This window comes from Centropristis striata, chromosome 17, assembly GCF_030273125.1.
Source record: "Centropristis striata isolate RG_2023a ecotype Rhode Island chromosome 17, C.striata_1.0, whole genome shotgun sequence".
In the NCBI taxonomy this organism is placed as follows: Eukaryota; Metazoa; Chordata; class Actinopteri; order Perciformes; family Serranidae; genus Centropristis; species Centropristis striata.
In genome coordinates, this window is record NC_081533.1 from 7,139,201 (window position 1) to 7,163,880 (window position 24,680).

At 39.1% G+C, this 24,680-nt stretch overlaps 1 protein-coding gene across 2 annotated transcripts in view; it reads left to right on the top strand.

Moving 5' to 3' along the window:
* The first annotated feature begins 527 nt into the window (after window positions 1–527).
* Window positions 528–24,680, top strand: part of kif1c (kinesin family member 1C) — a 40,575-nt gene continuing 16,422 nt past the window's right edge. Inside the window, exons 1-15 of one of the 2 annotated variants that reach the window (XM_059354635.1) lie at window positions 528–914; window positions 14,404–14,531; window positions 16,251–16,327; window positions 16,449–16,527; window positions 16,645–16,745; window positions 18,744–18,809; window positions 18,928–19,106; window positions 19,961–20,072; window positions 20,274–20,351; window positions 21,053–21,118; window positions 21,198–21,276; window positions 21,918–21,996; window positions 22,086–22,234; window positions 23,628–23,729; window positions 24,521–24,654. In XM_059354635.1, the coding sequence (XP_059210618.1) occupies window positions 14,426–14,531; window positions 16,251–16,327; window positions 16,449–16,527; window positions 16,645–16,745; window positions 18,744–18,809; window positions 18,928–19,106; window positions 19,961–20,072; window positions 20,274–20,351; window positions 21,053–21,118; window positions 21,198–21,276; window positions 21,918–21,996; window positions 22,086–22,234; window positions 23,628–23,729; window positions 24,521–24,654 (1,407 nt within the window). In that variant the 5' untranslated portion in view covers window positions 528–914; window positions 14,404–14,425. Of the gene's footprint in view, window positions 915–12,344; window positions 13,020–14,403; window positions 14,532–16,250; window positions 16,328–16,448; window positions 16,528–16,644; window positions 16,746–18,743; window positions 18,810–18,927; window positions 19,107–19,960; window positions 20,073–20,273; window positions 20,352–21,052; window positions 21,119–21,197; window positions 21,277–21,917; window positions 21,997–22,085; window positions 22,235–23,627; window positions 23,730–24,520; window positions 24,655–24,680 lie in introns of those variants that run through there. The other variant, XM_059354634.1, reaches the window with a different exon arrangement.

Sequence of the window (24,680 nt, forward strand, 5' to 3'; positions counted from 1 at the left end):
GTGTGTCCTACGCCCAAACTATAACTCTGACAGCTTTACCAGAGGATTGTGAGTGAGAAGACACATCTTCCTACGTTTCTATGTATAGATTATTTCTGTAGAGTGTAATTTGCGGCCTGGAGCGCAGTTTTCAAATGAATTTTTTGACAATTTTTTCTCTTCCTCTACAATCTAAGGATGATGTCATCCACTCGAGCATCTCCATAGGGTAACATTGGGGGGATTTTTTGGCGTGTTTTTGCAGATTAATTTGAAAACCGCTTGCCGAAACCCTTAGAAAAGTCATAGCACACTTGTCATTGCCGAGCCGGTCGATTTGATACCATTTAAGTGTATGTGTGACCAAAACTCCGGGAGGAGTAGTCGACAGGGTTCAGCCGGTGGAGAGTAGATAGTGGCTCTTTCAAGCTCAATCAATAATAACAAGACCGTGATGTTCGGCTCGGGTTTTACCGGCGGAGTGAGACTCTGTCCCGGGCGGGGCGGAGCTCAGTGCGCGGCCCCGGAGCTGCCGGCTGACTGGCTGCTCCGTCACGGGGGCGCGCCCGCATTCAGACGCGCACACCCGCCGCGCGGCCAGGCCACCGGCCAGCCTCTCTCCCCCTCTCTCTCTCTCTCTCTCTCTCTCTCTCCCTCCCTCTCTCTCCTTTTTCCTTTTTCCTTTCTCATAAAAAAAAAAACTTTTTCCGTTAAAACTTTCCGGTTCTCGGATTCTCCCCCGCGTTGGCGAGCAGCGCGGCCCCGGACCGGCCGACCGGACGGATCACCGAGTCCAGCCCAGATTGAGGCTCCCAGCAGCGGCCTGGACTTCTCGTCTCTCCGATCTGTCCGGTCTCCGTTAACCGGCCGCCCGGTGACGTCACCGCCTGGAAAAGTTGGGATCCGCCGCCGTTAAACCGGAGCACGCGACTTTAGTGAGTCTTTCAACTTTTCTCCGTGTGTGTGTGTGTGTGTGTGTGCGTGTGTGCGTGCGTGCGTGTGTGTGCAGCAGCGCCCCCACCCAGCTCTCTGACTCTACACTGTGTGTGTGTGTGTGTGTGTGCAAGTGTGTGTGGGTCCCGGTACCGACAGGCCCGGACCGGGACCCGTACCACGGCTGCCGCCCCCCCTCCTCTAGTTTGTTTGTTTGTTTGTTTGTTGTTGTGTTGATGGGCGCCGTGTGAACGAGCAGCGCGTGGCTTCCACGAGACTCACCGTTTCCTCCGGTAGGTGAGTCACCGGAGATTTACCGATATGACGTCACTACATGTCAAATATTAATATTAATAATAATCATAATAATAATAATAACAATAAAAAAGAAAGAAAGAAATGACTCGATAGATTGAATATGTCAACAAATGTACCAAAAATTATTTATAAATAATTATAGGTGTTTGTATTTCATAAAAAGTTGATATTTATGTTTAATTCTTTATTTATTTACTTTTAAACTAGTACCATGTTTATTAACTATTTATAATCATATAAAAATTATATATATTTATTTATTTTTACATTTATTTACTCATTTTGTGATTTATTTTTTATTTTCAAACATTGACTTTGTGATTAAATGTACCAAAACAATAATAATAATAATAATATAATAATACACTACACCTCTGTATTAATCCCCTTATTTATTTATTTATGTGTAGTTTTTCTTCCATTTATAAATTTTCAATTTATTTTATGTCTTAAATATTTCTTATTTTTTATTCAAAAATACATAAATCTAAACAAAATAAAGTGTAACATGTCAAAAGTTTCATATTAAAATTCAGCAAATATGAATAATAATTAAAATATAGGAAAGACAAAATTCTTTTATAAAGTTTCTTCGTCACGAAACAGAAAGTTTTCTACATTTTATCTAGATTTTAATTTGATTATAACGAGTCAAAAGCATCCACAAAGTTTCATATTAAATTACAGTAAAAATGACAAAATGTTCCTGAAATATTAAATATAATAAAATAAAAGTGAGGAAAATCTACCTTTATTATTCTGATCCTTTAATAACACAATTTACTAACAATTTTATCAATGTTTCATAACGTTTTTTTTCATATAAATCTTTATCGGGTTGTCAAGACATAATACATTTTCAATCAGTCAGGATACATTTCACCCATTTTCCCCCTTTTAGAACCCCTGTGCTGGTGGCTCATTAAGACGAGTAATAACAAGTCTCCAAAAGTCTCCAATAACACCTGAAAAAGTCGGTGGATTTGTCGCCAGTCGCTTTTTTGAAGAATAGGGACTAAAAAAGTCCCGTCAAAAGCCGTCTCTTGACCGCTCGTATTAAAATTAGGGGCGTTTCGGCGAGTTAGACCCGTCTCATTCTAAGTGTTGTCCTGCTATTACCCGGTTGCAGAAACAGCCCTAAATAAAAACTGGAGGGGTGAACAGCAGCCAAATAAACAAAAACCTAAATAAATAAATACATTTGAAAATTAAAATAAATAATTAAATAAAAAGGGACATTTAGAGAAGAAATCCAGAATGCTTTGGGGAAAAAAACAAAAATTAGCTATAACAATTTGTATATGTTGTGCCTAGAGTTCGACCACCAAATCAACATACCAAAATCAATTACTGGCCATTTAAAAGTTATATCAATTTATCTTGATTAGAACCATCCATATTATTCATCTCAGGACGGAACGGACTCAATTAGGGAAAGAATCAGATTCCAAGTTTTATCAAATTTGACGGAGCACCCCCCAATACTGTACCTAGGTTATAATAGTTTGAGATTTTTCATTAGTTTTAGTTTTAATTTCGTTGTGATCTTTTTTTTTAAAATTCAGTTAGTTTTAATTAGTTTTTAGAGTGAGTTTGCTAGTTTTAATTAGTTTTCTTTGGGGGGGGGGGGGGGGGGGGTGCTTAGTTTTAGTTTAGTTTTTATTAGTTTTAGTGTTAGTTTTAGTTTTTTTGTAATGAGGTATTTGTTGGGTGCCAGATTCAATAAGGTCACAATAAATGTTTCCTTTATTTCCTTTGTCTGATCCATCTCAGCCCCAATAACTTTATTAAGTCATAAAAGCAGATAGATGAAATAGATTTCATATCAACCAAAAAGGTTTATGTATGAAAAAAGTTGACAAAGACGAAAACAAAGGACATTTCACTATAATTTTAGTTAGTTTTAGTTAGTTTTGTAACCACAAAATACAGTTTCAGTTAGTTATTGTTTTTTAAAAAACTTGTTATTATTTTTATTTAAGTTAACGAAAATGTTTTTCAATTCTAATTTTCATTATTTCGTTTCAGGGTTTTTTTTTCGTTTCGGGACAGTTTGTTTTTTCTTGTACTGTACCTGATTTTTTCTAAGTGTAGAAATGACATTAAATCCTTTAGCCAAGAGTTAGGGGAGGGAGAATTCTTCTCCTTCCAATGAAGTAAGGTACGTCTGCAGGCTACCAGAGATGCAAAAGCAAAAGAGTTGTTTTCCCTGTTGGTGAAGTGTGTTCTTCTTCAGACACACCAAAGATGGAGGTTAAAGGACTCAAAGGAACTAGTTTGTTTAAAGCTTTTGAAAAAGTATTGTAGAAAGAGGACCAGGAAGAGCTTAGTCTCGGACAGGAAAAAACATGTGTTTGACTGGCTGGTGACAGAGAGCATCTGTAGCATGTATCGCTTGTTTTAAAACGTTTTTTAAGTTTAGCTTTGAAAAAATGTCTCCTTTGCAGGACATTAAATTGAATTAATAAGGTTGTTTCCACCCACTACAGCCCAATACCTGGAATGAGGCGGGTCTCACTCGCAAAAAAGCCCCTAATTTAAATACAAGCCGCCCTGAGCGGTATTTAGACGGGACTTTTTCGTCCCCATAGAAGAGGAAGGCCTTATTTTTCCCCTGAAAAAAGGTTGGTTACTGATTGGATAGAACGCTAAGCAGGATGTGGCGTAGTACTCGACAACACAACAACACGTGCCATTTGTAAAAGCCGGCTAAGCAGTGTTGCCTACTTAGCGACTTTGTTGCTATATTTAGCGACTTTTCAGACCCCCTTAGCGACTGTTCTTCAAAAAAAGTGACTAGCAACAAATCCAGCGACTTTTTCCGCTCCTTAATACTCTTCTTAACGAGTGGCACAGTCCTCCTGCAGCAGTCCTCCTGCAGCAGTCTCTCCCAGCTGCAGTCACAGAGCCGGAGGGGATGTTAACTCCTTAGCGTCCAGTCTGTAAATTGCTAATAGGCTAACAGTTAGCTCTGTAGCAGTACAGTGTGTATGTGTTGCTGCTGCAGGAGGTGTTCACTTAGCGATCTCTGTTTGTTTACAACACGCACGGGACACTCTGTCTACAGTTAGTGATGCTGTTAATTCACAATCACTATGTTTATGATCAGTAGAGACTCTGTGCATAATTAGCAATGTCGTTAATATATACGGTCGTTATGTTAATGATCAGCGGAGACGCTTGAGACCCCTGGTATACACAAATGTCAGCTCTGAGTCAAAATTTTAATCAGAACTCCTCTGAAGTCTATCTGCCACTCAGTAAACAGTAGTTACGTGTTTTGTTGTACATTTGTAAGGCTGGGAAGCGATGGGAGCCCTTTGGGGAGACGTTGCTCAGAACTCCAATCCTCACTTCAATAATAATTTTATCTACAGCGTTCATCAGCCAGGGTCCATGTTAAAAAAAACCCTCTAAATCCATGGTGACTTTAAGACAAGTTTCTATGTAAAAACCTGAATATTTCCAACAGATCAAAGGAAAAGCAGAAACAGTTATTGAATTATACCTTCAAGTTGTCCATTTGTTCTCACTATGACATGAAAGAAATAAACCTTCAGAGCAGTCATCATAAAATAATGTCTGATGTAACTCTTGTGTCTAGAATTAATTAAAGTTGTGAATAACTAATGACTGTTTTATGATAATGTCGACACGAGGAGCAGATTTAACTGGAGTCACATGAAGAATCAGTTCAGAGCATCATGTCAGCCACAGGGTGGAATATGAAGTATTTATTGACATTATTCAGTATGAAGATGATTCACTGCGGTCAGCAGCAACAAGTCGTCATGTCAAAATCTGTCGTCAGGATATCGTGTCGGGAAGTCGTTGAATAACGCTAAAAGTTCGGCTAAAGCTTTGAGGGTTTTACCAATTTTTTATGATTTATTTTCAAAAATATTTTTACATTAAATGTAACGTTTTAATGAAAGAAAAACAGTTATTCTGCCTTCACAAAAGAAGCAGAAATTACCAGAAAAAAAAAAATCAAAATTACATAATAAAGTAGCGATGTTCCGATACCATTTTTTCCCTCCCGATACCGATTCCGATACTTGTGCTGTGGTATTGGCCGATACCGAGTACCGATCCGACACCAGTATGTTATTAAAAAATATATCATACTACACCTGCTTGACTGTGATATGATTATCATTGTGGTAAGGCTGGCTCAGGTTAAACCCTTTGTAAAACATGAATACAGCAGATTCAAGCCATTTATTTTTTACATTTATTTTTTAATAAAACAGTATACAAAATAGGAGTACAACCGCAACTTAATAAAATAAATCTGGGGGTCCGGGGGCATACTCCCGGAGAACATTTTTGCCCTAAAAGCCTAAATTTGGTGCCTCTCGCACATTCTAATGTCACTACTCCATCTTAATCATTGCATATTTTAGAGAGCTATTGTAAAGGAGAATAAGGGTTCTTCTATGTTTTTTTTAAGGCATCTTATTTTGACAGTCTTCTTGTAAATTCTGTGGTGGACTCTGCTAACACATCCATGTGCTCTTATTTTGAAAGCTACAGGTGTTTGCTTTTATTTTGAGGTAGGTCTAAAAAAGTCAAATATACAAAAAAAAGTCAAAATCACAATAAAAAGTCAAAATTACCACAAAAGAAAAACAAAATTACCAAAAAAAAAATCAAAATTACCCCCTAAAAGTGGAAATTACCAGAAAAATATCAAAATTACCAAAAAAAGACAAAATTGCCAGAAAAGTTAAAATTACCAAAAAAAAGCGAAAATGACCAGAAAAATAAATAAATCAAAATTACCAGAAAAAAATCTAAATTTCCCAAAAAAAGTGAAAATGACCAAAAAAAAGTCAAAATTACCAGAAAAAAAGTGGGAATTACCAGAAAAAAAAAAATCTAAATTACCAAAGAAGTCAAATTGACCAGAAACAAAGTTAAAATAACCAGAAAAAAAATATAAATTTGCCAAAAAAGCGGAAATTACCTAGCCTGGCTAACACCAGACCAAATCTCATTGGAGATTAGGTCTGGACACGTTCAATGCTTTTCTCCGTAGAGGAGGTGTGGTTTACGATCCTCCGGAGCCGTTTATTGGGAGCTTAGAATGTCTATCATAAGCGTCTGTAGGTAGCTCTTAGCCAATCAGATCAGTTATACCAGATGACGTAGTAGAGCAACAGAGATGGATGTTTGTTGTGTGTGTGTCTGTGAGAGAGTGTTGTTTGCTGCTTTGCTTCTCCAGTTCTCGCTTTCTGCAAGATTATTTATTTTCACGCTTTATTCCCCCTCATGTCATTCTGCCACACACATCCACTGATTTTATGGGCAATAAACAAGCTGCTGCGGGTCTCTTGGGGCTCTGCTGTCCCCCGGCTGGTAGCGAGATCACCGGTAGCGGGGCTATTAGCGCCGCACGGGCGGTCTCGGCGGCTCGTTGCGCCGAGACCGCCCGTGCGGCGCTAATAGCCCCGCTACCGGTGATCTCGCTACCAGCCGGGGGACAGCGGAGCTGCAGAGAGACCTTTCGCCTTTCAACTTTCGCTCTAAACTATTTAAAACACCATCTACAGCTAAAGAGAGTTTCGCGTCTGCAGCAGCCATGTTGGATCCGGAAAGCTTCCAAGTGCCGAGTAGTACGCGTCATCGTCTCACCGTCCCTCCCCGCTCTGTGATTGGATCCCTAAAACAGGGCTAAGATTCCTCTCTAAATTCCAGACCCCCTGGCAGTTCGAAATTAAATTTGAGCGCGCAAGGCAGTCTGGGTATACCCAGGCTAGAAATTACCAGAAACAAAGTCAAAATTACCAAAAGAAAGTCAAAATTACCAAAAGAAAGTTAAAATTACCAAAATCTCATAATTCCACGGAAAACTCTGCGATCACAGAATCCTGACGGGCCTGAGAGTGTTAAAGCATTTAGTCAATTAAAAACACTTTTTGCTGTGTGTGTGTGTGTGTGTGTGTGTGTGTGTGTGTGTGTGGGGTGCAGGAACAGGAAGTTTGTGTCGTCTGAAGCGTGTTTGCAGCCCTGTGAGCAGAGACTCTAAACTTAGCCTACAGGCTAAAGGCATCTCAGCTATCTGTGTGTGTGTGTGTGTGTGTGTGTGTGTGTATTTTTAGCTGCTCTGATGTTATGAAGCGACACACACTGATCTCTCCTCCTTCAGATCACACACACTCACAGATTGTCGCGTTTTGTCTCGAACCAATCATAGCTCGCCGTCTGTCGACACCTTTTGTGATGTCACAGTGGAGAGGGCGGGGATAGTGACCATCGTCTGGACAACAGGACGTAAACAAACTGTAGGAAGAGACAAAACATGGACACGAGGCGACACACTGAAGGCTGCTTTTATTTACTGGGTTCGTTTTTCATACAATAAATAAAACATTTTTTAAAATATAAAAAATATATACATAATATATATTTTGTAATATATTAGTATAGTATTTTTACATAAATATATTAAAATAAATAAAATATTTATTTAAAAATATGAAAAATATATATACAGTATATATTTTAATAGTGATATTATTATTATTATTATTATTATTATTATATAGGTATATTAACATAAATAAAATTTACATCAGGAAAAAAAAGTTGAATTTTTCTGATAAATGATTTCTTAAAAATGGGAATAAAATGTAATTTATATATATAAATACTTTTCGAAGTTTCACAAACGTAATAAAAAAAGAAGAAAAATAATGACACAAAAATTACCAAAAAAAATACATAAAATGAAAAAACAAAAACAGTTTTCTCCACATATTGAGTTTTGTCATACTTCTAGCCTCTCATATATATATATGTATATATATATATATATATATGTATTTATATTTGCATATAATTGTGATCTGCAGCCCTGAGTGAGATCCCAACAAACTCTCGCTCAGAGGAACCTAAAAACAGCCGAATAAAAGCAGTGTTTTCTGCAGAAAATGTGTTGCTCTAATCCAGGGGTTGGCAACCTATACTAACAAAGAGCCATTGTTGGCCAAAATAAGAGAAAAATTGTCGGATTTGAGCCGCAAACCTTATTTTGAATGAAAATAAAATAGGCTACTAAGTCTAAATTAGTGACAACAAACTAGACTTGAAGTTGGCAAAACGTATAAGTTAAGGCTTTTTAAGATTTTCATAAGCTATGATGCACATTTTTGTTGACTAATACAGTCATGGAAAAAATATTTAGACCATTGAATAATAAAGACCTGATATCTAGCCATTTTCAATGGTTTTTCTTGATAATGATTTTGGTTATGATCAAGAAAACATGAAAAATGTCTAGATATCAGCTCTTAAATTAATCTCTCGTGATATATCTTTGTTGTTATCATTGTATTTGTCCAAACAAATGTACCTTAAATTGTACCAGACATTAAAATGAACTAGAAACTGAAGAAAACAAGGTGGTCTAATAATTTTTCCCATGACTTAATGTTAAAAATAAATGCTTTATTGCGGTATATAAGCTTAACATTTTTACAATTGAAGAATACAAATTGCTTTGGGCCTACACCAATGATAAATGGAAATTGAGATGTCCATATTTTCTGGTCCCAGCCACATGGAGCCACTGCAGACGGCCTGAAGAGCCTCATGTGGCTCCAACCAGAGTCTGTTGAAATAAAGGTGGATTTAACGTCGGAGCGGCTGATCGAGACACGCGGTTCATTGTGTTGACTCACGCCCTGATACACTGATACTGTTGCTATGTTGTCTGACTGCAGACGGTATTTCCTGATGCACGTGAACGCAGCACATGGCTATTGTCATGTGAACAGGACGTCCAGACTCAAACAGTCGGAGTGTAAAATGTTCTGAGCAAACTGGGCGTCGGGTGAGCTGATGGCTATCTTTAGCTGTGTGTGTGTGTGTGTGTGTGTGTGTGTGTGTGTGTGTGTGTGGTATGAAGACCATTCATTATCACATTCCTGTGCTGAGGCTCCACATGGGAACGGACTCTGTCTGTCTCCACATGACTCTAATCACATCAGCCAATGATCACATCAGCTCACTGTAATGTGATTATTTATGATCAATAATCAGCCAATCAGTTTACACACAATAGAAGAAGAATAGATCCAGTTAGATTCAGAGTTCATCTTCATCTCCTACAAACGTCCATAGATCCTCTTTAGGGATCACAGAACTCCATTGAACATTGATATTTATCTCAACATCAGTCAGTTCACTGCAAACATGAGCTGCTGACTCAGCATTCTGCTCACTTTTAACCCTTTGCACTCCATCTCTTTCTGCCTGTTTGGCACATTTTCCTTACTGTGTCCCCGTTTCTCACTGCAACATAAGCCATGTTTCTACTAGGGGGAAAGTGTCCACCAGGAAAGTCTCAGGCCACACCCTCTCAAAAGTCCGCTCACTCTGCGTGTCTCCACTACAAGTTAGCCCCCAGAGGGATTTAGAGACTCTGGAGGTGATGTATGGTTTTCACCGTCGCTAACTGTGCACAACGTCAGCAGCTGAAAGCAGCGTGGCTAATTTTGCTGATCATAAACATAGTGATTGTGAATTAACAGCATCACTAACTGTGCACAGTGTGTGTGTCTGGTGTTTGTTGTAAACAAACAGAGATCGCTAAGTGAACACATACACACTGTACTGCTACAGAGCTAACTTTAGCTAACTACCGCTAACGGCGGCTCTTCTTAACAAGCCAGCCTCCGGCTCGTTAGCGGCTTGTTATGAAGACTAAGAAGGAGTCGCTGGATTTGTCTCCAGTCGCTTTCTTGAAAAATTGTCGCCAAGGGGGTCTGAAAAGTCACTTAATTCAGCAACAGGTGACAACACTGCTTTGCCGGCTTTTACAAATGGCGTGTGTTGTTGTCGTGTGGAGTACTACGTCACATCCCGCTTAGCGTTCTATCCAATCAGTAACCAGGCTGTTTTCAGGGGAGAAAAAGACCCGACAAAAGTCCGCTCCGGACTGCTCGTATTCAATTTAGGGGCATTTCGGCAAGTGACACCGGCCTTATTCCGGGTATTACACGGTAGTGGAAACAGCCCTATGTAAGTCCTGCAGCTCAGCATATCGTGGCTCCAACATGTCGTTGTGCAGAATAACACAGTTAGAATGACAGAAATCAGAAACAAACACATGTTCTACGTCTGGACAACAGGACGTAAACAAAAAAAACAAAATGTTAAACATGAGGCGACACACTGAAGGCTTGCTTTATTTACTGGGGTCAGGATTTGTTTTTAATCCAATAAATAAAATATTTATAAAAAGAAATCTGAAAAAAATATAACTGTTTTATGATATATAAATACTAGTATTACTATTATAAAAATATATAAAAATAAATAAAATATATTTAAAATAAAAAATATATACATATAAAATCTGGAATCAGCACAATCAGAAAAAAAGTTGAATCTTTCTAATAAATTATTTCTTAAATTACATTTTATTCACATTTTTATGTATAAATACTTTTCCAAGTGTCCTGAATGTTGTAAAAAAAAAACACCACAAAAGTACACTAAAAAGGTGAAAATGGATGAAAAAAGGACATAAACTGACAAATAATGACAAAAAAAATATGGATAATTTTTTTAGTGTTTTATTTTTTGTTTTTGCTATTAAAATGATTTATATATTACATTTTTGGTGATTATGATGATATTAATTTATTTCATGTTTTATTGTTTAGTCTTTAATAAATAATATATATTTTTAGATCCTTAAGTTTGAATTAAATTATTCATTTTCACGTGGTTATGTTTTTGGTTGTATAACTTCCCAACAGGATGTAAAGATTAAAAGTTAGAGACTTTCTTTCATTCGGGTTTTAACTTGTGATTGAGGATTTTCACAGTAAAACATCCTGGAGGCTTTTATTTTGGTGTTTCAGGTGATTTTTTCCGTCATTAGTGTTCAGACGGAGCAGCTGGAAACAGACGGGAGCTGTCTGAATAACTGTCTGTCTGAATTACTGTCTGTGCGTGTGTGTGTGTGTGTGTGTGTGTGTTTGTTTAAACAGCTGGTTCGTTTGACACACAGCAGCTTCAGAACTAGCCGAGCCTGTTCAACCAGACACAGTGTGTGTGTGTGTGTGTGTGTGTGTGTGTGTGTGTGTGTGTGTGTGTGTGTGTGTGTGTGTGTGTGTGTGTGTGTGTGTGTGTGTGTGTGTGTGTGTGTGTGGTGTGTGTGTTCGTGTTGGTGTGTCTAGGTGCCTGCATACCACAGAAATGCTGACATCACAACACAGGCATCCCACCACACACACACACTCTGCAGTATCTGTCTCCATCTTGTTCTGTTCGCTGTGTTCTTGCTCTGTTGAGCAAACACACACTCTTCTACTGTTTAGTGGGTGTGTGTGTGTGTGTGTGTGTGTGTGTGTGTGTGTGTGTGTAGTTACCTGTTTTAGTTCCAGTGTTTGACTTTAAGTCACATTATCAGTGTTTTCCCCCGGTGTTTGGGCTCCTCCTCCTTCAAGAAAGTTCCATGTTTTTCAATTAAAGATATATTATATACTTATAGACTTATACTTATAGACTTAGACTTATACTTATAGATATATATATATACTTATATATATAACATATATAAGTAATTATATATACGTTTATTTAACATACTTATCTTTTAAATGTGTGATCACATTCATTATGATCACATTTACTCTGTTTTCTTTTTAAAAAATCAGCAAAAATCCAGCATTTAATACAGAAATAAACTGTAAAAACGGAATGCATCGTCAGTTACAAAGTTTCAGTTATGAAAAGTGACCAAAACTTGTGTTAAAATGTTGATTTTTGTGCTAGAATCTCTTTATTCCACTTTTATTCATTGAACTCGGCTCCTCCTCCTGTGGTGCGTTAACTGCCCATTGTTTCGCTGTGTGTGCAAAAAAATCCAATCCATAAAAAAAAAAGTTCAGGATGTGAGATTACAGAATGCTTTTATTTTGAAGGTGGTTCTGACACGTTCTTACTGTCGTCTGACGATTTATCGTCCAGACCATTATTGTATGAATTAAGAAAAAATCAGCAGACTATATTATAAAAATGTGTGTGTGTGTGTGTGTGTGTGTGTGTGTGCGTGTGTGAGTGTGTGTGTGTGTGTGTGTGTGTGTGTGTGTGTAAAATAAAATCCTGATAGTTTGTTGGTGATTTGGGAGAAAGTGAAGTTTGTCTGTCTTAAAGTGACAGAGCTGAGATCCCTGAGGAGCTGAACCTGTTTCTGTTTAACACACAACATCTGTACAGTGTTTACCTTTTTATTTAACACACCTGAGGGTCTGAAAGTTTGTTTTACTGTAGAAACAGACATAATCTTCACAGTTTTAACTTTCTGACAGTCCTTCAACAGTTTATGAGCATTTCATTTATTAAAAAGTGTCCAAAAAGTGTGTTAAAATGTTGATATTTGTGTCAGAATCTCTCTATTCTCAATGTGTCATTTAAAATAAACCAGATCCTGTTAAAAACATCAAATTCTGCTCCTCAGAGACACTGTGAAGACATGATTGATTCTGCTGAGACCAACGGTCACATGACAAATATTCACTGAAAATCTGTTTACACAGAGTGGAGAGGAGAGGACAGGAGAGGCTGTTTACACAGGGCAGAGAGGAGAGGACAGGAGAGGCTGTATGTACACAGAGCAGAGAGGAGAGGACAGGAGAGGCTGGAAACATGACAATACGTGTTACTTGTGAAAGAGCTGCAGGACTTATAGATTTTACATATATTTAAAATATTGCAGCGATGAAATCACAGACGTGACTGTGGTCATGGTTTAATTTGTTTATGTTTGCATGGTGAGTGAGTTGTTGATGTTTATTTTACATGTTGTCGTGGAGCTGAAGCATAGTTTATTATCAGGCAGCCTTCAGTGCTTCAGTTTTTTTATTTATTTATTTATTTTTATTTTTTTAATAGTCTTAAGTCCATGTATATTTAATTTTTTTTATAAAATTATAAATTATATGATTATATATTATTTCATTTGGTTATTTTTTGTCCTTAATTTACTGAAATTTGTTTTTAATTTAATTTTTGTTCCTAAATTATTTATTGATTGATTGATCTTTATGGACCTTTTTAGGTCTTACATGTAATTGTATATTTTAAAATGATTTTTAGGTGATTATGTTTTTTTTATTTGTTTGTTTGTTTTTTTATATTTTCAGTCTTTAATTTAATTATAAAATTCGTTTTTAAATTATTATTTTATTTCATATTTTTGGTCTTTAATTAAGTAATATAATTTGTTGTTTTTATTAATTAATTTATTCTTCTTTCGGTCTTAAATTTATTTATTTTTATATTTCATATTTTTTCAGTCATTGTTTTTATTAATGTAATTTAATTATTATTTATATTTAACAAATTAATATAATGTGTTGTTTTTATTTATTTATTCTTAAAGGTCTTCTTTCGGTCTTAATTGTATTTATTTATTTGTATATTTCAAATATTTTTCAGTCACTTTTTTATTAATTTAATTGTATTATTATTTCTATTGAACAAATTAATATACTTTTCTATTTAAATGTTTTTTACTTATTTAAATAGAGAGAGAGAGAGAGAGAGCTGCTGTGTTTCCATCACGACGAGGAAAAAAACATAAAACAGAGGACAGGAATGTAGAGAGGAAGGAAAGAATGAAGGGAGGAGCAGGAGCAGATGAGGAGGAGGAGGAAGAGGAGGAGCAGCAGGAGGAGGAGCAGGAGGTGGAGGGAACGGAAAAGGAAGAAAGGGAGAGAGAAAAGGGGGAGTTAGAGAAAATAAGAAGAGATGGAAAAAACTAAAGGAACGTATCTGTTTTTTGTTTATTTAAATATATTTTGTATTAATGGTGTGTTTAGTTTGAGTCTCTAATTTTTACTAATTTTGTAGAATCCTATAAAATATTAGTATTTTGATTTAATATTTACCTTTAGAAATTCATTTTAATGTTTTTATAAACTTTAGGGGGAAATGACCAATTAAACAATAAAAATGTGACTGTTTTTATGATATTTATTGATATTATTGTGGTTTTATTTGAATGTGATTTCCAATAATTATAAAATGTGATGATTAAAGATGAATAAATATGACTTTTTCCCATAAAGTTGTTGATGATTCACTGAATACTATGTTTCCCAAGATGCACCTGGACAGTGTTCTCTGACCCTGCTCTGTGATTTGCTCCCTCAGGTGGAGTGGGCGGGGCCGAGTGATGGCGGGCGCCTCGGTGAAGGTGGCGGTGCGAGTTCGCCCATTTAACTCCAGAGAGACGACACGCAACGCCAAGTGTGTCATCCAGATGCAGGGAAACACAACCTGTAAGAACACACACACACACACACACACACACATACACACTAATAGACACATACACACACGCTTACACTAACGGACTCACTCACACACACACACTCACACTAACTTACACACACACACACACACACACACACTAACAGACACATACACACACACTTACACTAACAGACTCACACACACTCACACACACACAAACACTCACACTAACACACTAACACAATCACACACACTAACAGACACATACACATACTCACTCACACTGACACACTAACACAATCACACACACTAACAGACACATACACACACACTTACGCTAACAGACTCACACACTCGCACACACGCACACTCACACTAACTTACACTCACTCACACACACACACACACACACACACACACACACACACACACACACACACACACACACACACACACACACACACACAGCCGGACTGTTTTTCCCTACCTTGTTTCGTCCTTCTGAGCGTTAACACACATATTCAACTTATTAGTGTTTGTTTGTATGTGTGTGTCTATGTGTGAGTGAGTGTGTGAGTGAGTGTGTGTATAATAAATTGTTTTATTTAATATTATTATTTATTTTATATCTTCCTATTTTATTGTATATTCAGATTTTCCCGCCTTATGTGTTTGTGTGTGAGTTTGTGTGTGTAAGTGTCTATGTGTGTGTGTGTGTGTGTGAGTGTGTGTGTAAGTGTATGCGTGTGTATGTACGTGTCTGTGTGTGTGTGTGTGTGTGTGTGTGCGTGCGTTTGTCTGTTAGTGTGAGTGTGTGTAAGTCTGTTAGTGTGTGTGTACGTACGTGTGTGAGTGTGTGTATGTGTGTTAGTGTGAGTGTGTGTGTGTGTCTTAGTGTGTGTGAGTGAGTGTCTGTTTGTGTGTGTGTAAGTGTCTGTGTGTGTGTGTTTGTGTGAATGTGTGTATGCAAGTGTCTGTGTGTGAGTGTGTAAATGTGAGTCTGTGTGATTGAGTTAGTGTAAGTGTGTGTGTATGTGTCTGCTAGTGTGTGTGTGTGTGTGTGTTTGTGTGTGTGTGAGTGAGTGTGTGTGTGTGTGTGTAAGTTAGTGAGTGTGTGTGTGTGTGTGTGCGCGTGTGTGTGGGTTATGTGAGTCTGTTAGTGTAAGTTTGTGTGTATGTGTCGGTGAGTGTGTGTGAGTGTGTTAGTGTGAGTGTTTGTGTGCGTGTGAGTGTGTGTGTGAGTCTGTTAGTGTAAGTGTGTGTATGTGTCTGTTAGTGTGTGTGTGTGTGTGTGTGTGTATGTGTCTGTTAGTGTGTGTGTGTGTGTAAGTTAGTGTGTGTGTGTGTGTGTGTGTGTGTGTGAGTGAGTGTTTGTGTGTGTGTGTTCGTGTGAGTGTGTGTCTTAGTGTGTGTGAGTGAGTGTCTGTTTGTGTGTGTAAGTGTATGTGTGTTAGTGTGTAAATGTGAGTCTGTGTGATTAAGTCTGTTAGTGTAAGTGTATGTGTATGTGTCTGCTAGTGTGCCACCGGGACACCCTTCCCAGAATATTTTTATTTAGCTTTAGATTTCTCTCATGTAATAAAATGTTTTATTTGTTTTATATTTTCCTATTTTATTGTATATTTAGCTTTTCCCCATATAAAAATATATATATATGGGTGTGTGTGAGTGAGTGAGGTCGTGCGTGTGTCTGTGTGTGTATAATTACAGATACATTCTCTGTTTGTTTGTTTGTTTGTTTGCAGGCATCTCAAACCCCAAACAGCCCAAAGATGGAGCCAAGAACTTCACCTTCGATTATTCCTACTGGTCACACACCACGGTGATAACACACACACACACACACACACACACACACACACACACACACACACACACACACTGATTAGATAATAAAGCAGAGATGATAATAACTCTGTGTGTGTGTGTGTGTGTACGTGCAGGCTGATGAGTCGGGCTTCGCCTGTCAGAAGCAGGTGTATAAAGACATCGGGGAGGAGATGCTGCTGCACGCCTTCGAGGGTAAATACTCCTCATGCTCCTCCTGCTCCTGTTCCTGCTCCTGCTCCTCCTCCTCCTCCCTCCCTCCCTGTCTCCTCCTCCTCTTCTTTATTGATGTTTCTATTTGTTTGTTTGCAGGTTACAATGTGTGTATTTTTGCCTACGGCCAGACGGGGGCAGGGAAGAGCTACACCATGATGGGCAAACAGGAGCCGGGACAGGAAGGCATCATCCCACAGGTAAACACCTCACCTGCTCCTCCTACTGCTGCTCCTGCTGCTGCTGCTCCTCCTGCTTTGTTTCTACAGCTGAGGTTGTACAGGAGGTGGCAGGAGAATATCCATCCATCCATCTATCTATCCATCCATCCATCTATCCAATTAATTCATCCATCCATCAGACTATCTATCCATCCATCAGTCCATCTATCTATCTATCTATCTATCTATCTATCTATCTATCTATCTATCTATCTATCTATCTATCTATCTATCTATCTATCTATCTATCTATCTATCTATCTATCTATCTATCTATCTATCTATCCATCCATCCATCCATCCATCCATCCATCCATCAGTCCATCCATCCATCAGTCCATCTATCCATCCATCAGTCCATCCATCGACCATCCATCGACCATCCATCTATCCATCCATCAGTCGATCTACCCATCCATCATCCATCCATCCATCTATCTATCCATCCATCCATCCATCCATCAGTCCATCCATCCATCCATCAGTCCATCCATCCATCAGTCCATCTATCCATCCATCCATCCATCCATCCATCTATCATCTATCCATCCATCAGTCCATCCATCGACCATCCATCGACCATCCATCTATCCATCCATCCCTCCATCCATCCATCAGTCGATCTACCCATCCATCATCCATCCATCCATCCATCTATCTATCCATCATCATCAATCCATCCATCCATCCATCCATCCATCCATCCATTCATCTAATTAATCCATCCATCCATTAGTCCATCTATCCATCCATCATCCATCCATCCATTCATTCATCAGATTAATCCATCCATCATCCATCCGTCCGTCCCTCCATCCATCCATTTTAATCCGCTTATCCGGGGCCGGGTCGCAGGGGCAGCAGGATAAGCAAGGCATTCCAGATGTCCCTCTCCCAGCCACGTCGGGCTCCTTCTGGACCCCAAATCGTTTCCAGGCCAGGCGAGAGATCTAATCCCTCCCCGGGGCCTCCTACCAGTTGGACGTGCCCGGAACACCTCTAACGGGAGGCGTCCAGGACGATCCTTATCAGATGCCCAAACCACCTCAGCAGGCACCTTTCAACGTGAAGGAGCAGCGGCTCTACTCTAAGCTCCCTCCGGATGCCTGAGCTCCTCACCCTATCTCTAAGGCTGAGCCCAGCCACCCTACGGAGAAAACTAATTTCAGCAGCTTGTATCCGCGATCTTGTTCTTTCGGTCACTACCCAAATCTCATGACCCTAGGTGAGGGTTGGAACATAGATGAACTGGAAAATCGAGAGCTTTGCCTTCTGGCTCAGCTCCTTCTTCACCACGACGGGCGGGTACAACTCTCATCCCTCCTGCTTCACAAACGGCTGCCCCAATGAGTGCTGGAGGTCCTGGTCTGATGAAGCCAAAAGACCCGCATCAACTGAAAAAAGCAGAAATGCAATTCTAAGGTCACCAAACCAGGTCACCTTCCTTCCCCCAAGGGGGGAGGAAGGGATCTGGGACAAGGGACAAGGGACAGCCCTGACTTAGGCACAACACCCACCGGGAAGCTCTCACTTTGGTTATACGGTGACCAGATAGCTGGTAGCAACAAGCCCTGTACCCCATATTACCTCAGTACCCCCCTCAAGACCCCTCGAGGGACACTGTTGTAAGCCTTCTCCAAGTCCACAAAACAGTCAGACTGGATGAGCAAACTCCTATGAGCCCTCCAGAAGTCTGTCAGGGTGAAGAGTTGCTCCACTGTTTCACTGCCAGTATGGAAGCTGCATTGTTCCTCCTGAATCTGAGGTTTCACAGTCAGTCAGAGCCTCCTCTCCAGCACCCTGGAGTAAACTTTCCCCGAGGCTGAGCAGTGTGATTCCTCTGTAACTGGAACACATCCTCCGGTCCCCTTTCTTGAAAGTGGGAACCACCACCCCGGTCTGCCCCTCCATTGGCACGGTCCCAGAATTTTAATGAGTATTATTTCTTTAATATTTATTTTGTCTCTGTCTCTGCAGCTGTGTGAGGACTTGTTTCAGAGAACAGGAGAGAACACGGATCCTGATCTCAACTACTCTGTGGAGGTAAACTCTGTTCATCCAGATCTCTGATTCACTGAATTTCCAGATACTGAACGTCTCCACTTTCTCCCCCGCTCCTCCTGCTCCTCCTCCTGTTCCTCCTCCTCCTGCTCCTCCTCAGGTGTCCTACATGGAGATCTACTGTGAGCGTGTGCGTGACCTGTTGAATCCGAAGTCTCAGGGGACTCTGCGTGTGCGGGAACACCCCATCCTGGGTCCGTACGTGGAGGATCTGTCCAAACTGGCTGTGACCGGATTCAGGGACATCCGGGACCTGATGGACGCTGGGAACAAGGCCAGGTCAGTCTTTACAACACCTGACGGTTCCACCAAAAACGCAGCTTGAGCTGAAATATACTACAATTCTACAATGTAATTTAGCAGACGCTTTTATCGAAAGTGATGTACATTTGAGAGTTATTACAACACAAGCAAGGATGAAGTCAAGAAACATAGCAAGAGTAAGTACTGTGGGTTAGGTTTGACTCCATTAGGACAGCTGTAAATAAGGACTTGATGATGTGTGTGATTGAAGTATTTACTACCGAGGAAATGGTTTGAAGGAGATGGATGGTATCGGATCTAGTGGGCAGGTGGTTGGTAGAGAATCCAGCAGACGTTTCAAGACGTTAGGTGGTGGCAGCAGCTGTCGCTGGCCAGGCTTAGAGAACTGGTTACTGATGGCAGCAACTTTTTCTATGAAAAAGGAGGCAAACATGTTAGCAGAGTGGAGGGAGGCAGGAGTGGTGGATAGAGGAGCGAATTAAAAGCAAAGAACATTTTCCAAGCATCGGTGGCTTTGCAGATCCTGTCCTGATGGTATGTGGTTTTAGCTGATTTGATGCCTAAGGTGAAAGAAGTTAGGAGATTTTGGTAGTTGCTGAGGTCAGGGGTGTTCCCGGATTTGTGCCATTTTCTCTCTGCCGCTCTGAGCCCTGCCCTATGTTCTCTGATGACTTCAGTGAGCCACGGGCTGGGAGGGGTGTCATGAGCGGGTTTGGATGTAAGAGGACATAGGTTATTAAGAGAAGAGGCTAGGGAGGAGCAGAGAGAGTCAGTGGCCTCTAATGGGTGAAAGGCATTCTTGGAGCTGTAGTTTAGTAATTAATCAGTAATAAAGGGGTTATTAACAGCTGGCTGCTTGCTGGTTTCAGGACGGTTGCAGCCACCAACATGAACGAGACGTCTTCCCGGTCTCATGCTGTCTTCACCATCGTCTTCACACAGAAGCGGCGGGACCAGATGACGAGCCTGGACACGGAGAAGGTGAGAGAAGTGGTGGTGTGGTGATGTGGTGATGTGGTGGTGCTCGAGGTTTGGTGGTGTGGTGGTGCTCAAGGTGTGGCGGTGAGGTGGTGTGATGACGGTGTGGTGGTGTGGTGATGTGGTGGTGCTCGAGGTTTGGTGGTGTGGTGTTGTGGTGGTGCTCTGGGTTTGGTTAAAGCCAACGGTCCTCTCTGCTCTCAGGTCAGTAAGATCAGCCTGGTGGATCTGGCCGGCAGCGAGCGAGCTGACTCCTCGGGAGCCAAGGGCACCCGGCTTAAGGTCAGAGGTCACCAGTCTAAATCTCACTCATGGTCTCCGGCTTCTTTTCTCAGATACAAACATACATATATTTACTCTATATTTACTGCATGTTTACTCTATATTTTTTATGTTTACTTTATATTTACTCTATATTTACTCTCTCTATATATTTATATTTACTTTGTTTTTACTCTATATTTACTTTATATTCATTCTATATATACTCTATATTTATTCTGTCTTTATAGCATGTTTACTGCATTTTTAACATTTTTTACTGTATATTTACAGTACATTTACTGTATATTTACAGTACATTTAATGTATGTTTACATGATATGTACAGTACATTTAGTGTATGTTTACATGATATTTACAGTACATTTACTGTATGTTTACATTATATTTACAGTACATTTACTGTATATTTACATCATATTTACAGTACATTTAGTGTATATTAACATGCTATTTACAGTAGATTTACTGTATATTTACATGACATTTACAGTAGATTTACTGTATATTTACAAATATTTACAGTGCATTTAATTATGTTTACATATTTCTAGTACATTTACTCTATATTTTCATGAAATATACAGTACACTTACTATATGTTGACATGATATTTACAGTACATTTACATAATATTTACACTACACTTACTGTATGTTTACATGATATTTACAGTACATTTACTGTATGTTTGTGTGCAGGAAGGAGCGAACATCAATAAATCTCTGACCACGTTGGGAAAAGTGATATCAGCTTTGGCAGAGATGGTGAGTCAGCACACATTTTATATTAATAATGTAATCAACAGTTGCTGAGACTATAATAATGAAGACTTGTCCTCTGCAGCAGAGCAACAAGAAGAGGAAAAGTGATTTTATTCCCTACAGAGACTCTGTTCTCACCTGGCTACTGAAGGAAAACCTGGGTAGGTATCAAGCTGTTTCAGAATATGGACACCTATTTTAATGTTTTTAACTTTATTTATGTCACATGTATGCAACTTACTAAAGCGCACATGCAACCTAGGAAAGAGCGGCAACTTACTGTGAATGTACCACCCTGATTCCATGAGGAACATTTTGAAAGTGCAATTTACAAAGCGTGGAAGCAAATTACTAAAGCTTCAACCTATACTCCCTATACATCAGAAGACTTTGAAAATATTTGAAAAACAATACATTTTAACTGGGTCTCCTTACTGTTCTCTTTACTAAGAAACAGCGCCCCGAAAAATCTAAATATATGACATCACTATATTTTTATTTAGGACTGAGCTTACTAGCATTATTGTGATGTTCCTTTTTCCTGTGGAAGTGGTTTTACTGGCCGGTCTGGAACATGTGCAAGAAATTTACTGAAAGTTTTTGAAGTAAAAGATTTACGGCCATCACCTCCCAGGCTCCCTAATTTTTCATATTTTATATTGTAAATTATTCTATTTAGATGATACTTCTTGATCTTTATTTATTGTTCTGCAGCAAATCATCAAGACGCACTTCTTGCATGTGCACGCTTAATTTGCAGTGTTTATGTTTCTGATTCAGGTTTAATATGTTTTTGTTTCAGGAGGAAACTCTCGGACAGCCATGATCGCCGCTCTAAGTCCTGCTGACATCAACTATGAAGAAACACTGAGCACTCTGAGGTCAGACACTCTTGTGAAGGAATTCTAATCTGTGTTTTCAGCTAACCACACAGATCAGTCCAAGTTAATGTGATCCCGTGTGGTTGCAGGTATGCTGACCGAGCCAAACAGATCCGCTGTAACGCCATCATTAACGAAGATCCAAACGCAAAACTGATCAGAGAGCTGAAGGACGAAGTGGAACGCCTCAGAAACCTGCTGTTCTCGCAGGGCCTGCAGGAGCTGCTGGACAACGCTGGTACACATTCTATGTACATTATACACTATATATGTATGATAATATACAGTATACTCGTGTTTATTCATGATAATGTACATTGTCTGGTGTTTGTTCCTGATAATATACTGTACATTATACTGGTGATTATTGAGTATGCTTGAAAAAGCACACTTAATAACGGCAAAAAATCCCCCCAATGTTACCCTATGGAGAGGCCAGAGTGATGACATCATAGCTAGAGTGTAGAGGGAGAGAACAATTTGTCAAAAAATAAATTTGGAAACTGCGCTCGAGGCTGCAGATACCACTCTACGGAAATAATTTATACAAAGAACCGTGGGAAAATGTGTCTTCTCCCTCACATTGGTGTGGTAAAGCTGTCAGAGTTCTAGTTTGGGCGAAGGACACACATATGCTCCACCAACACCACCCACAGCCTCATAGACCACCATGGTAAAAAGGAGGGAACATTTCTGGAGGAAAGCAGAGCTACCAGTTTCTTGTGATTGCTCTAAAAAAACAATTTCTTCATTTTTCTTCACAAAACACATATGTAGACGTTCAGGAACATACATATGTATCTGTGTATACACACACACTAACTAAAAACTGTCAGTTTACACTAACTACTGATCAGTTTTACACGCAAACTGACGAGTTTCACACTACTTTCACACAGGCACACGTACACACACACCAACATCAGCTTTTTGATCTCACATGACTTTCATTCTCATGACTTTTTTTCTAATTTTGCCTTTTTTTTCGTGACTTTGACTTTTTTCCAGTTTTTTTCTCATTTTGACTTTTTTCTTGTTATCACAGACAGACAGACAGACAGACAGACAGGCATGCACGCACGCACGCACGCACGCACGCACGCACGCACACAAACACACACACCAACACACACACCAACACACACACCAACACCTGCTTAATTATCTTACCTGACTTCCTCCTCTTTTCCATTTTGAAAACAGTTCAAATTGTAATCTAATAATGTCTGGGTGAGAGTCACGGGCCAGAGTCACTCAAAATGCCTTTAGAAAAGTTCTAGGTGATGATAACATACAGTATAGTGGTGATATTCTTGTGTGTATTATCCTGCTGTGTATACTGAATACTGTTGAATAGTATTTTGGTGGAGTGTGTTGCAGCAGGGCATGTATGGCATGTCTATGTGCAGTATGTTCAGAGGCGGGTATTTACGGACAACAGCAACAGCTGTGTGTGTGTGTGGATATTTACAAGCTGTTCTTTACATAACCAGGATAGCAAACATTCCTACTTGTTAAACCTCTCTCTCTCCTTCTTTACTATCTCTCTCCCTCTCCCTCTTTACTCTCTCGCCCTCTTCCTCTCTCTCTGTCTCTCTCTCTCTCTCTCTCTCTCTCTCTCTCTCTCTCAGTAAACAACAACAGTGGTCCGGCTGGTGTTGGAGGTGTATCTCCCGCCCTCCTGCAGCTCACAGCCAATGGGGTCTCACCTGAGAATGGCTCCGCCCCTCCAGGTGTGTGTCACTAATCCTCATCATGTCTTATTATTATTTATTTATTTCTCTCTCTCTCTCTCTCACTCTCTCTCTCTCTCTCTCTCTCTCTCTATATATATATATATATATATATATATATATATATATATAGCAGTTTCACCATTAAAGGTCAACAATGCTGATGCAAAAACACACAAATACATAAAAATCCAAGAAATAAAAAGATAAAATAATGCGGTAACACTTTACAATAACCATCATTTATAAATGGTAAACAGATATATACCATATATAGGCCATTTAGAATGGTAAATACATAATTTATTAATGTTTAACTAACTAGATCATTTATAAATGGCAAATAGATGGTATATTAATGTAAGTTTATAGTAACTTTACCATTAACAAACAATTCAATTATAAATAATAGTTTATTAATAGTTTTAGTTGCATTCATAACATTTTAACACCATATTAAGTATGTTAATGATTTTGAAATGATTCATATTCCTTTAAGAAATTGGTTGAAAACATTTAAAGTATGTAAATAGCACTTTGTAAATGGTTAATAATTGGTTTATAAACATCACTTAGTTGGTTATTGTAAAGTGTTACCGATAATACTAAATAAAGTTCAATTAACATAGGAATAAAATTACAAAAATCTAATTTTTGTACCTTTTATGTCTTAATTTCTTATTTTCTTCCTGTTCTTATTAATACATTTTTTATTTTGATTTATTGTTCACTCCTCCTACCATCAGAGCTGATCTTGTGGTGTAATTGTTGTTGTTGTTGTTTTCTTGTAGATTGCGAGCAGACGGCAGCGGGCGACGCCCCTGCTGACCGCCTGCTGGAGGACGGCGAGGATGGAGGCGAGGATGGAGACGAGGCGGTTGCCACGGAGACCATCAGTAAAGAGGAAGCAGCTGAGAGACTGATGGTAAATTATTATATTTATATTTCATA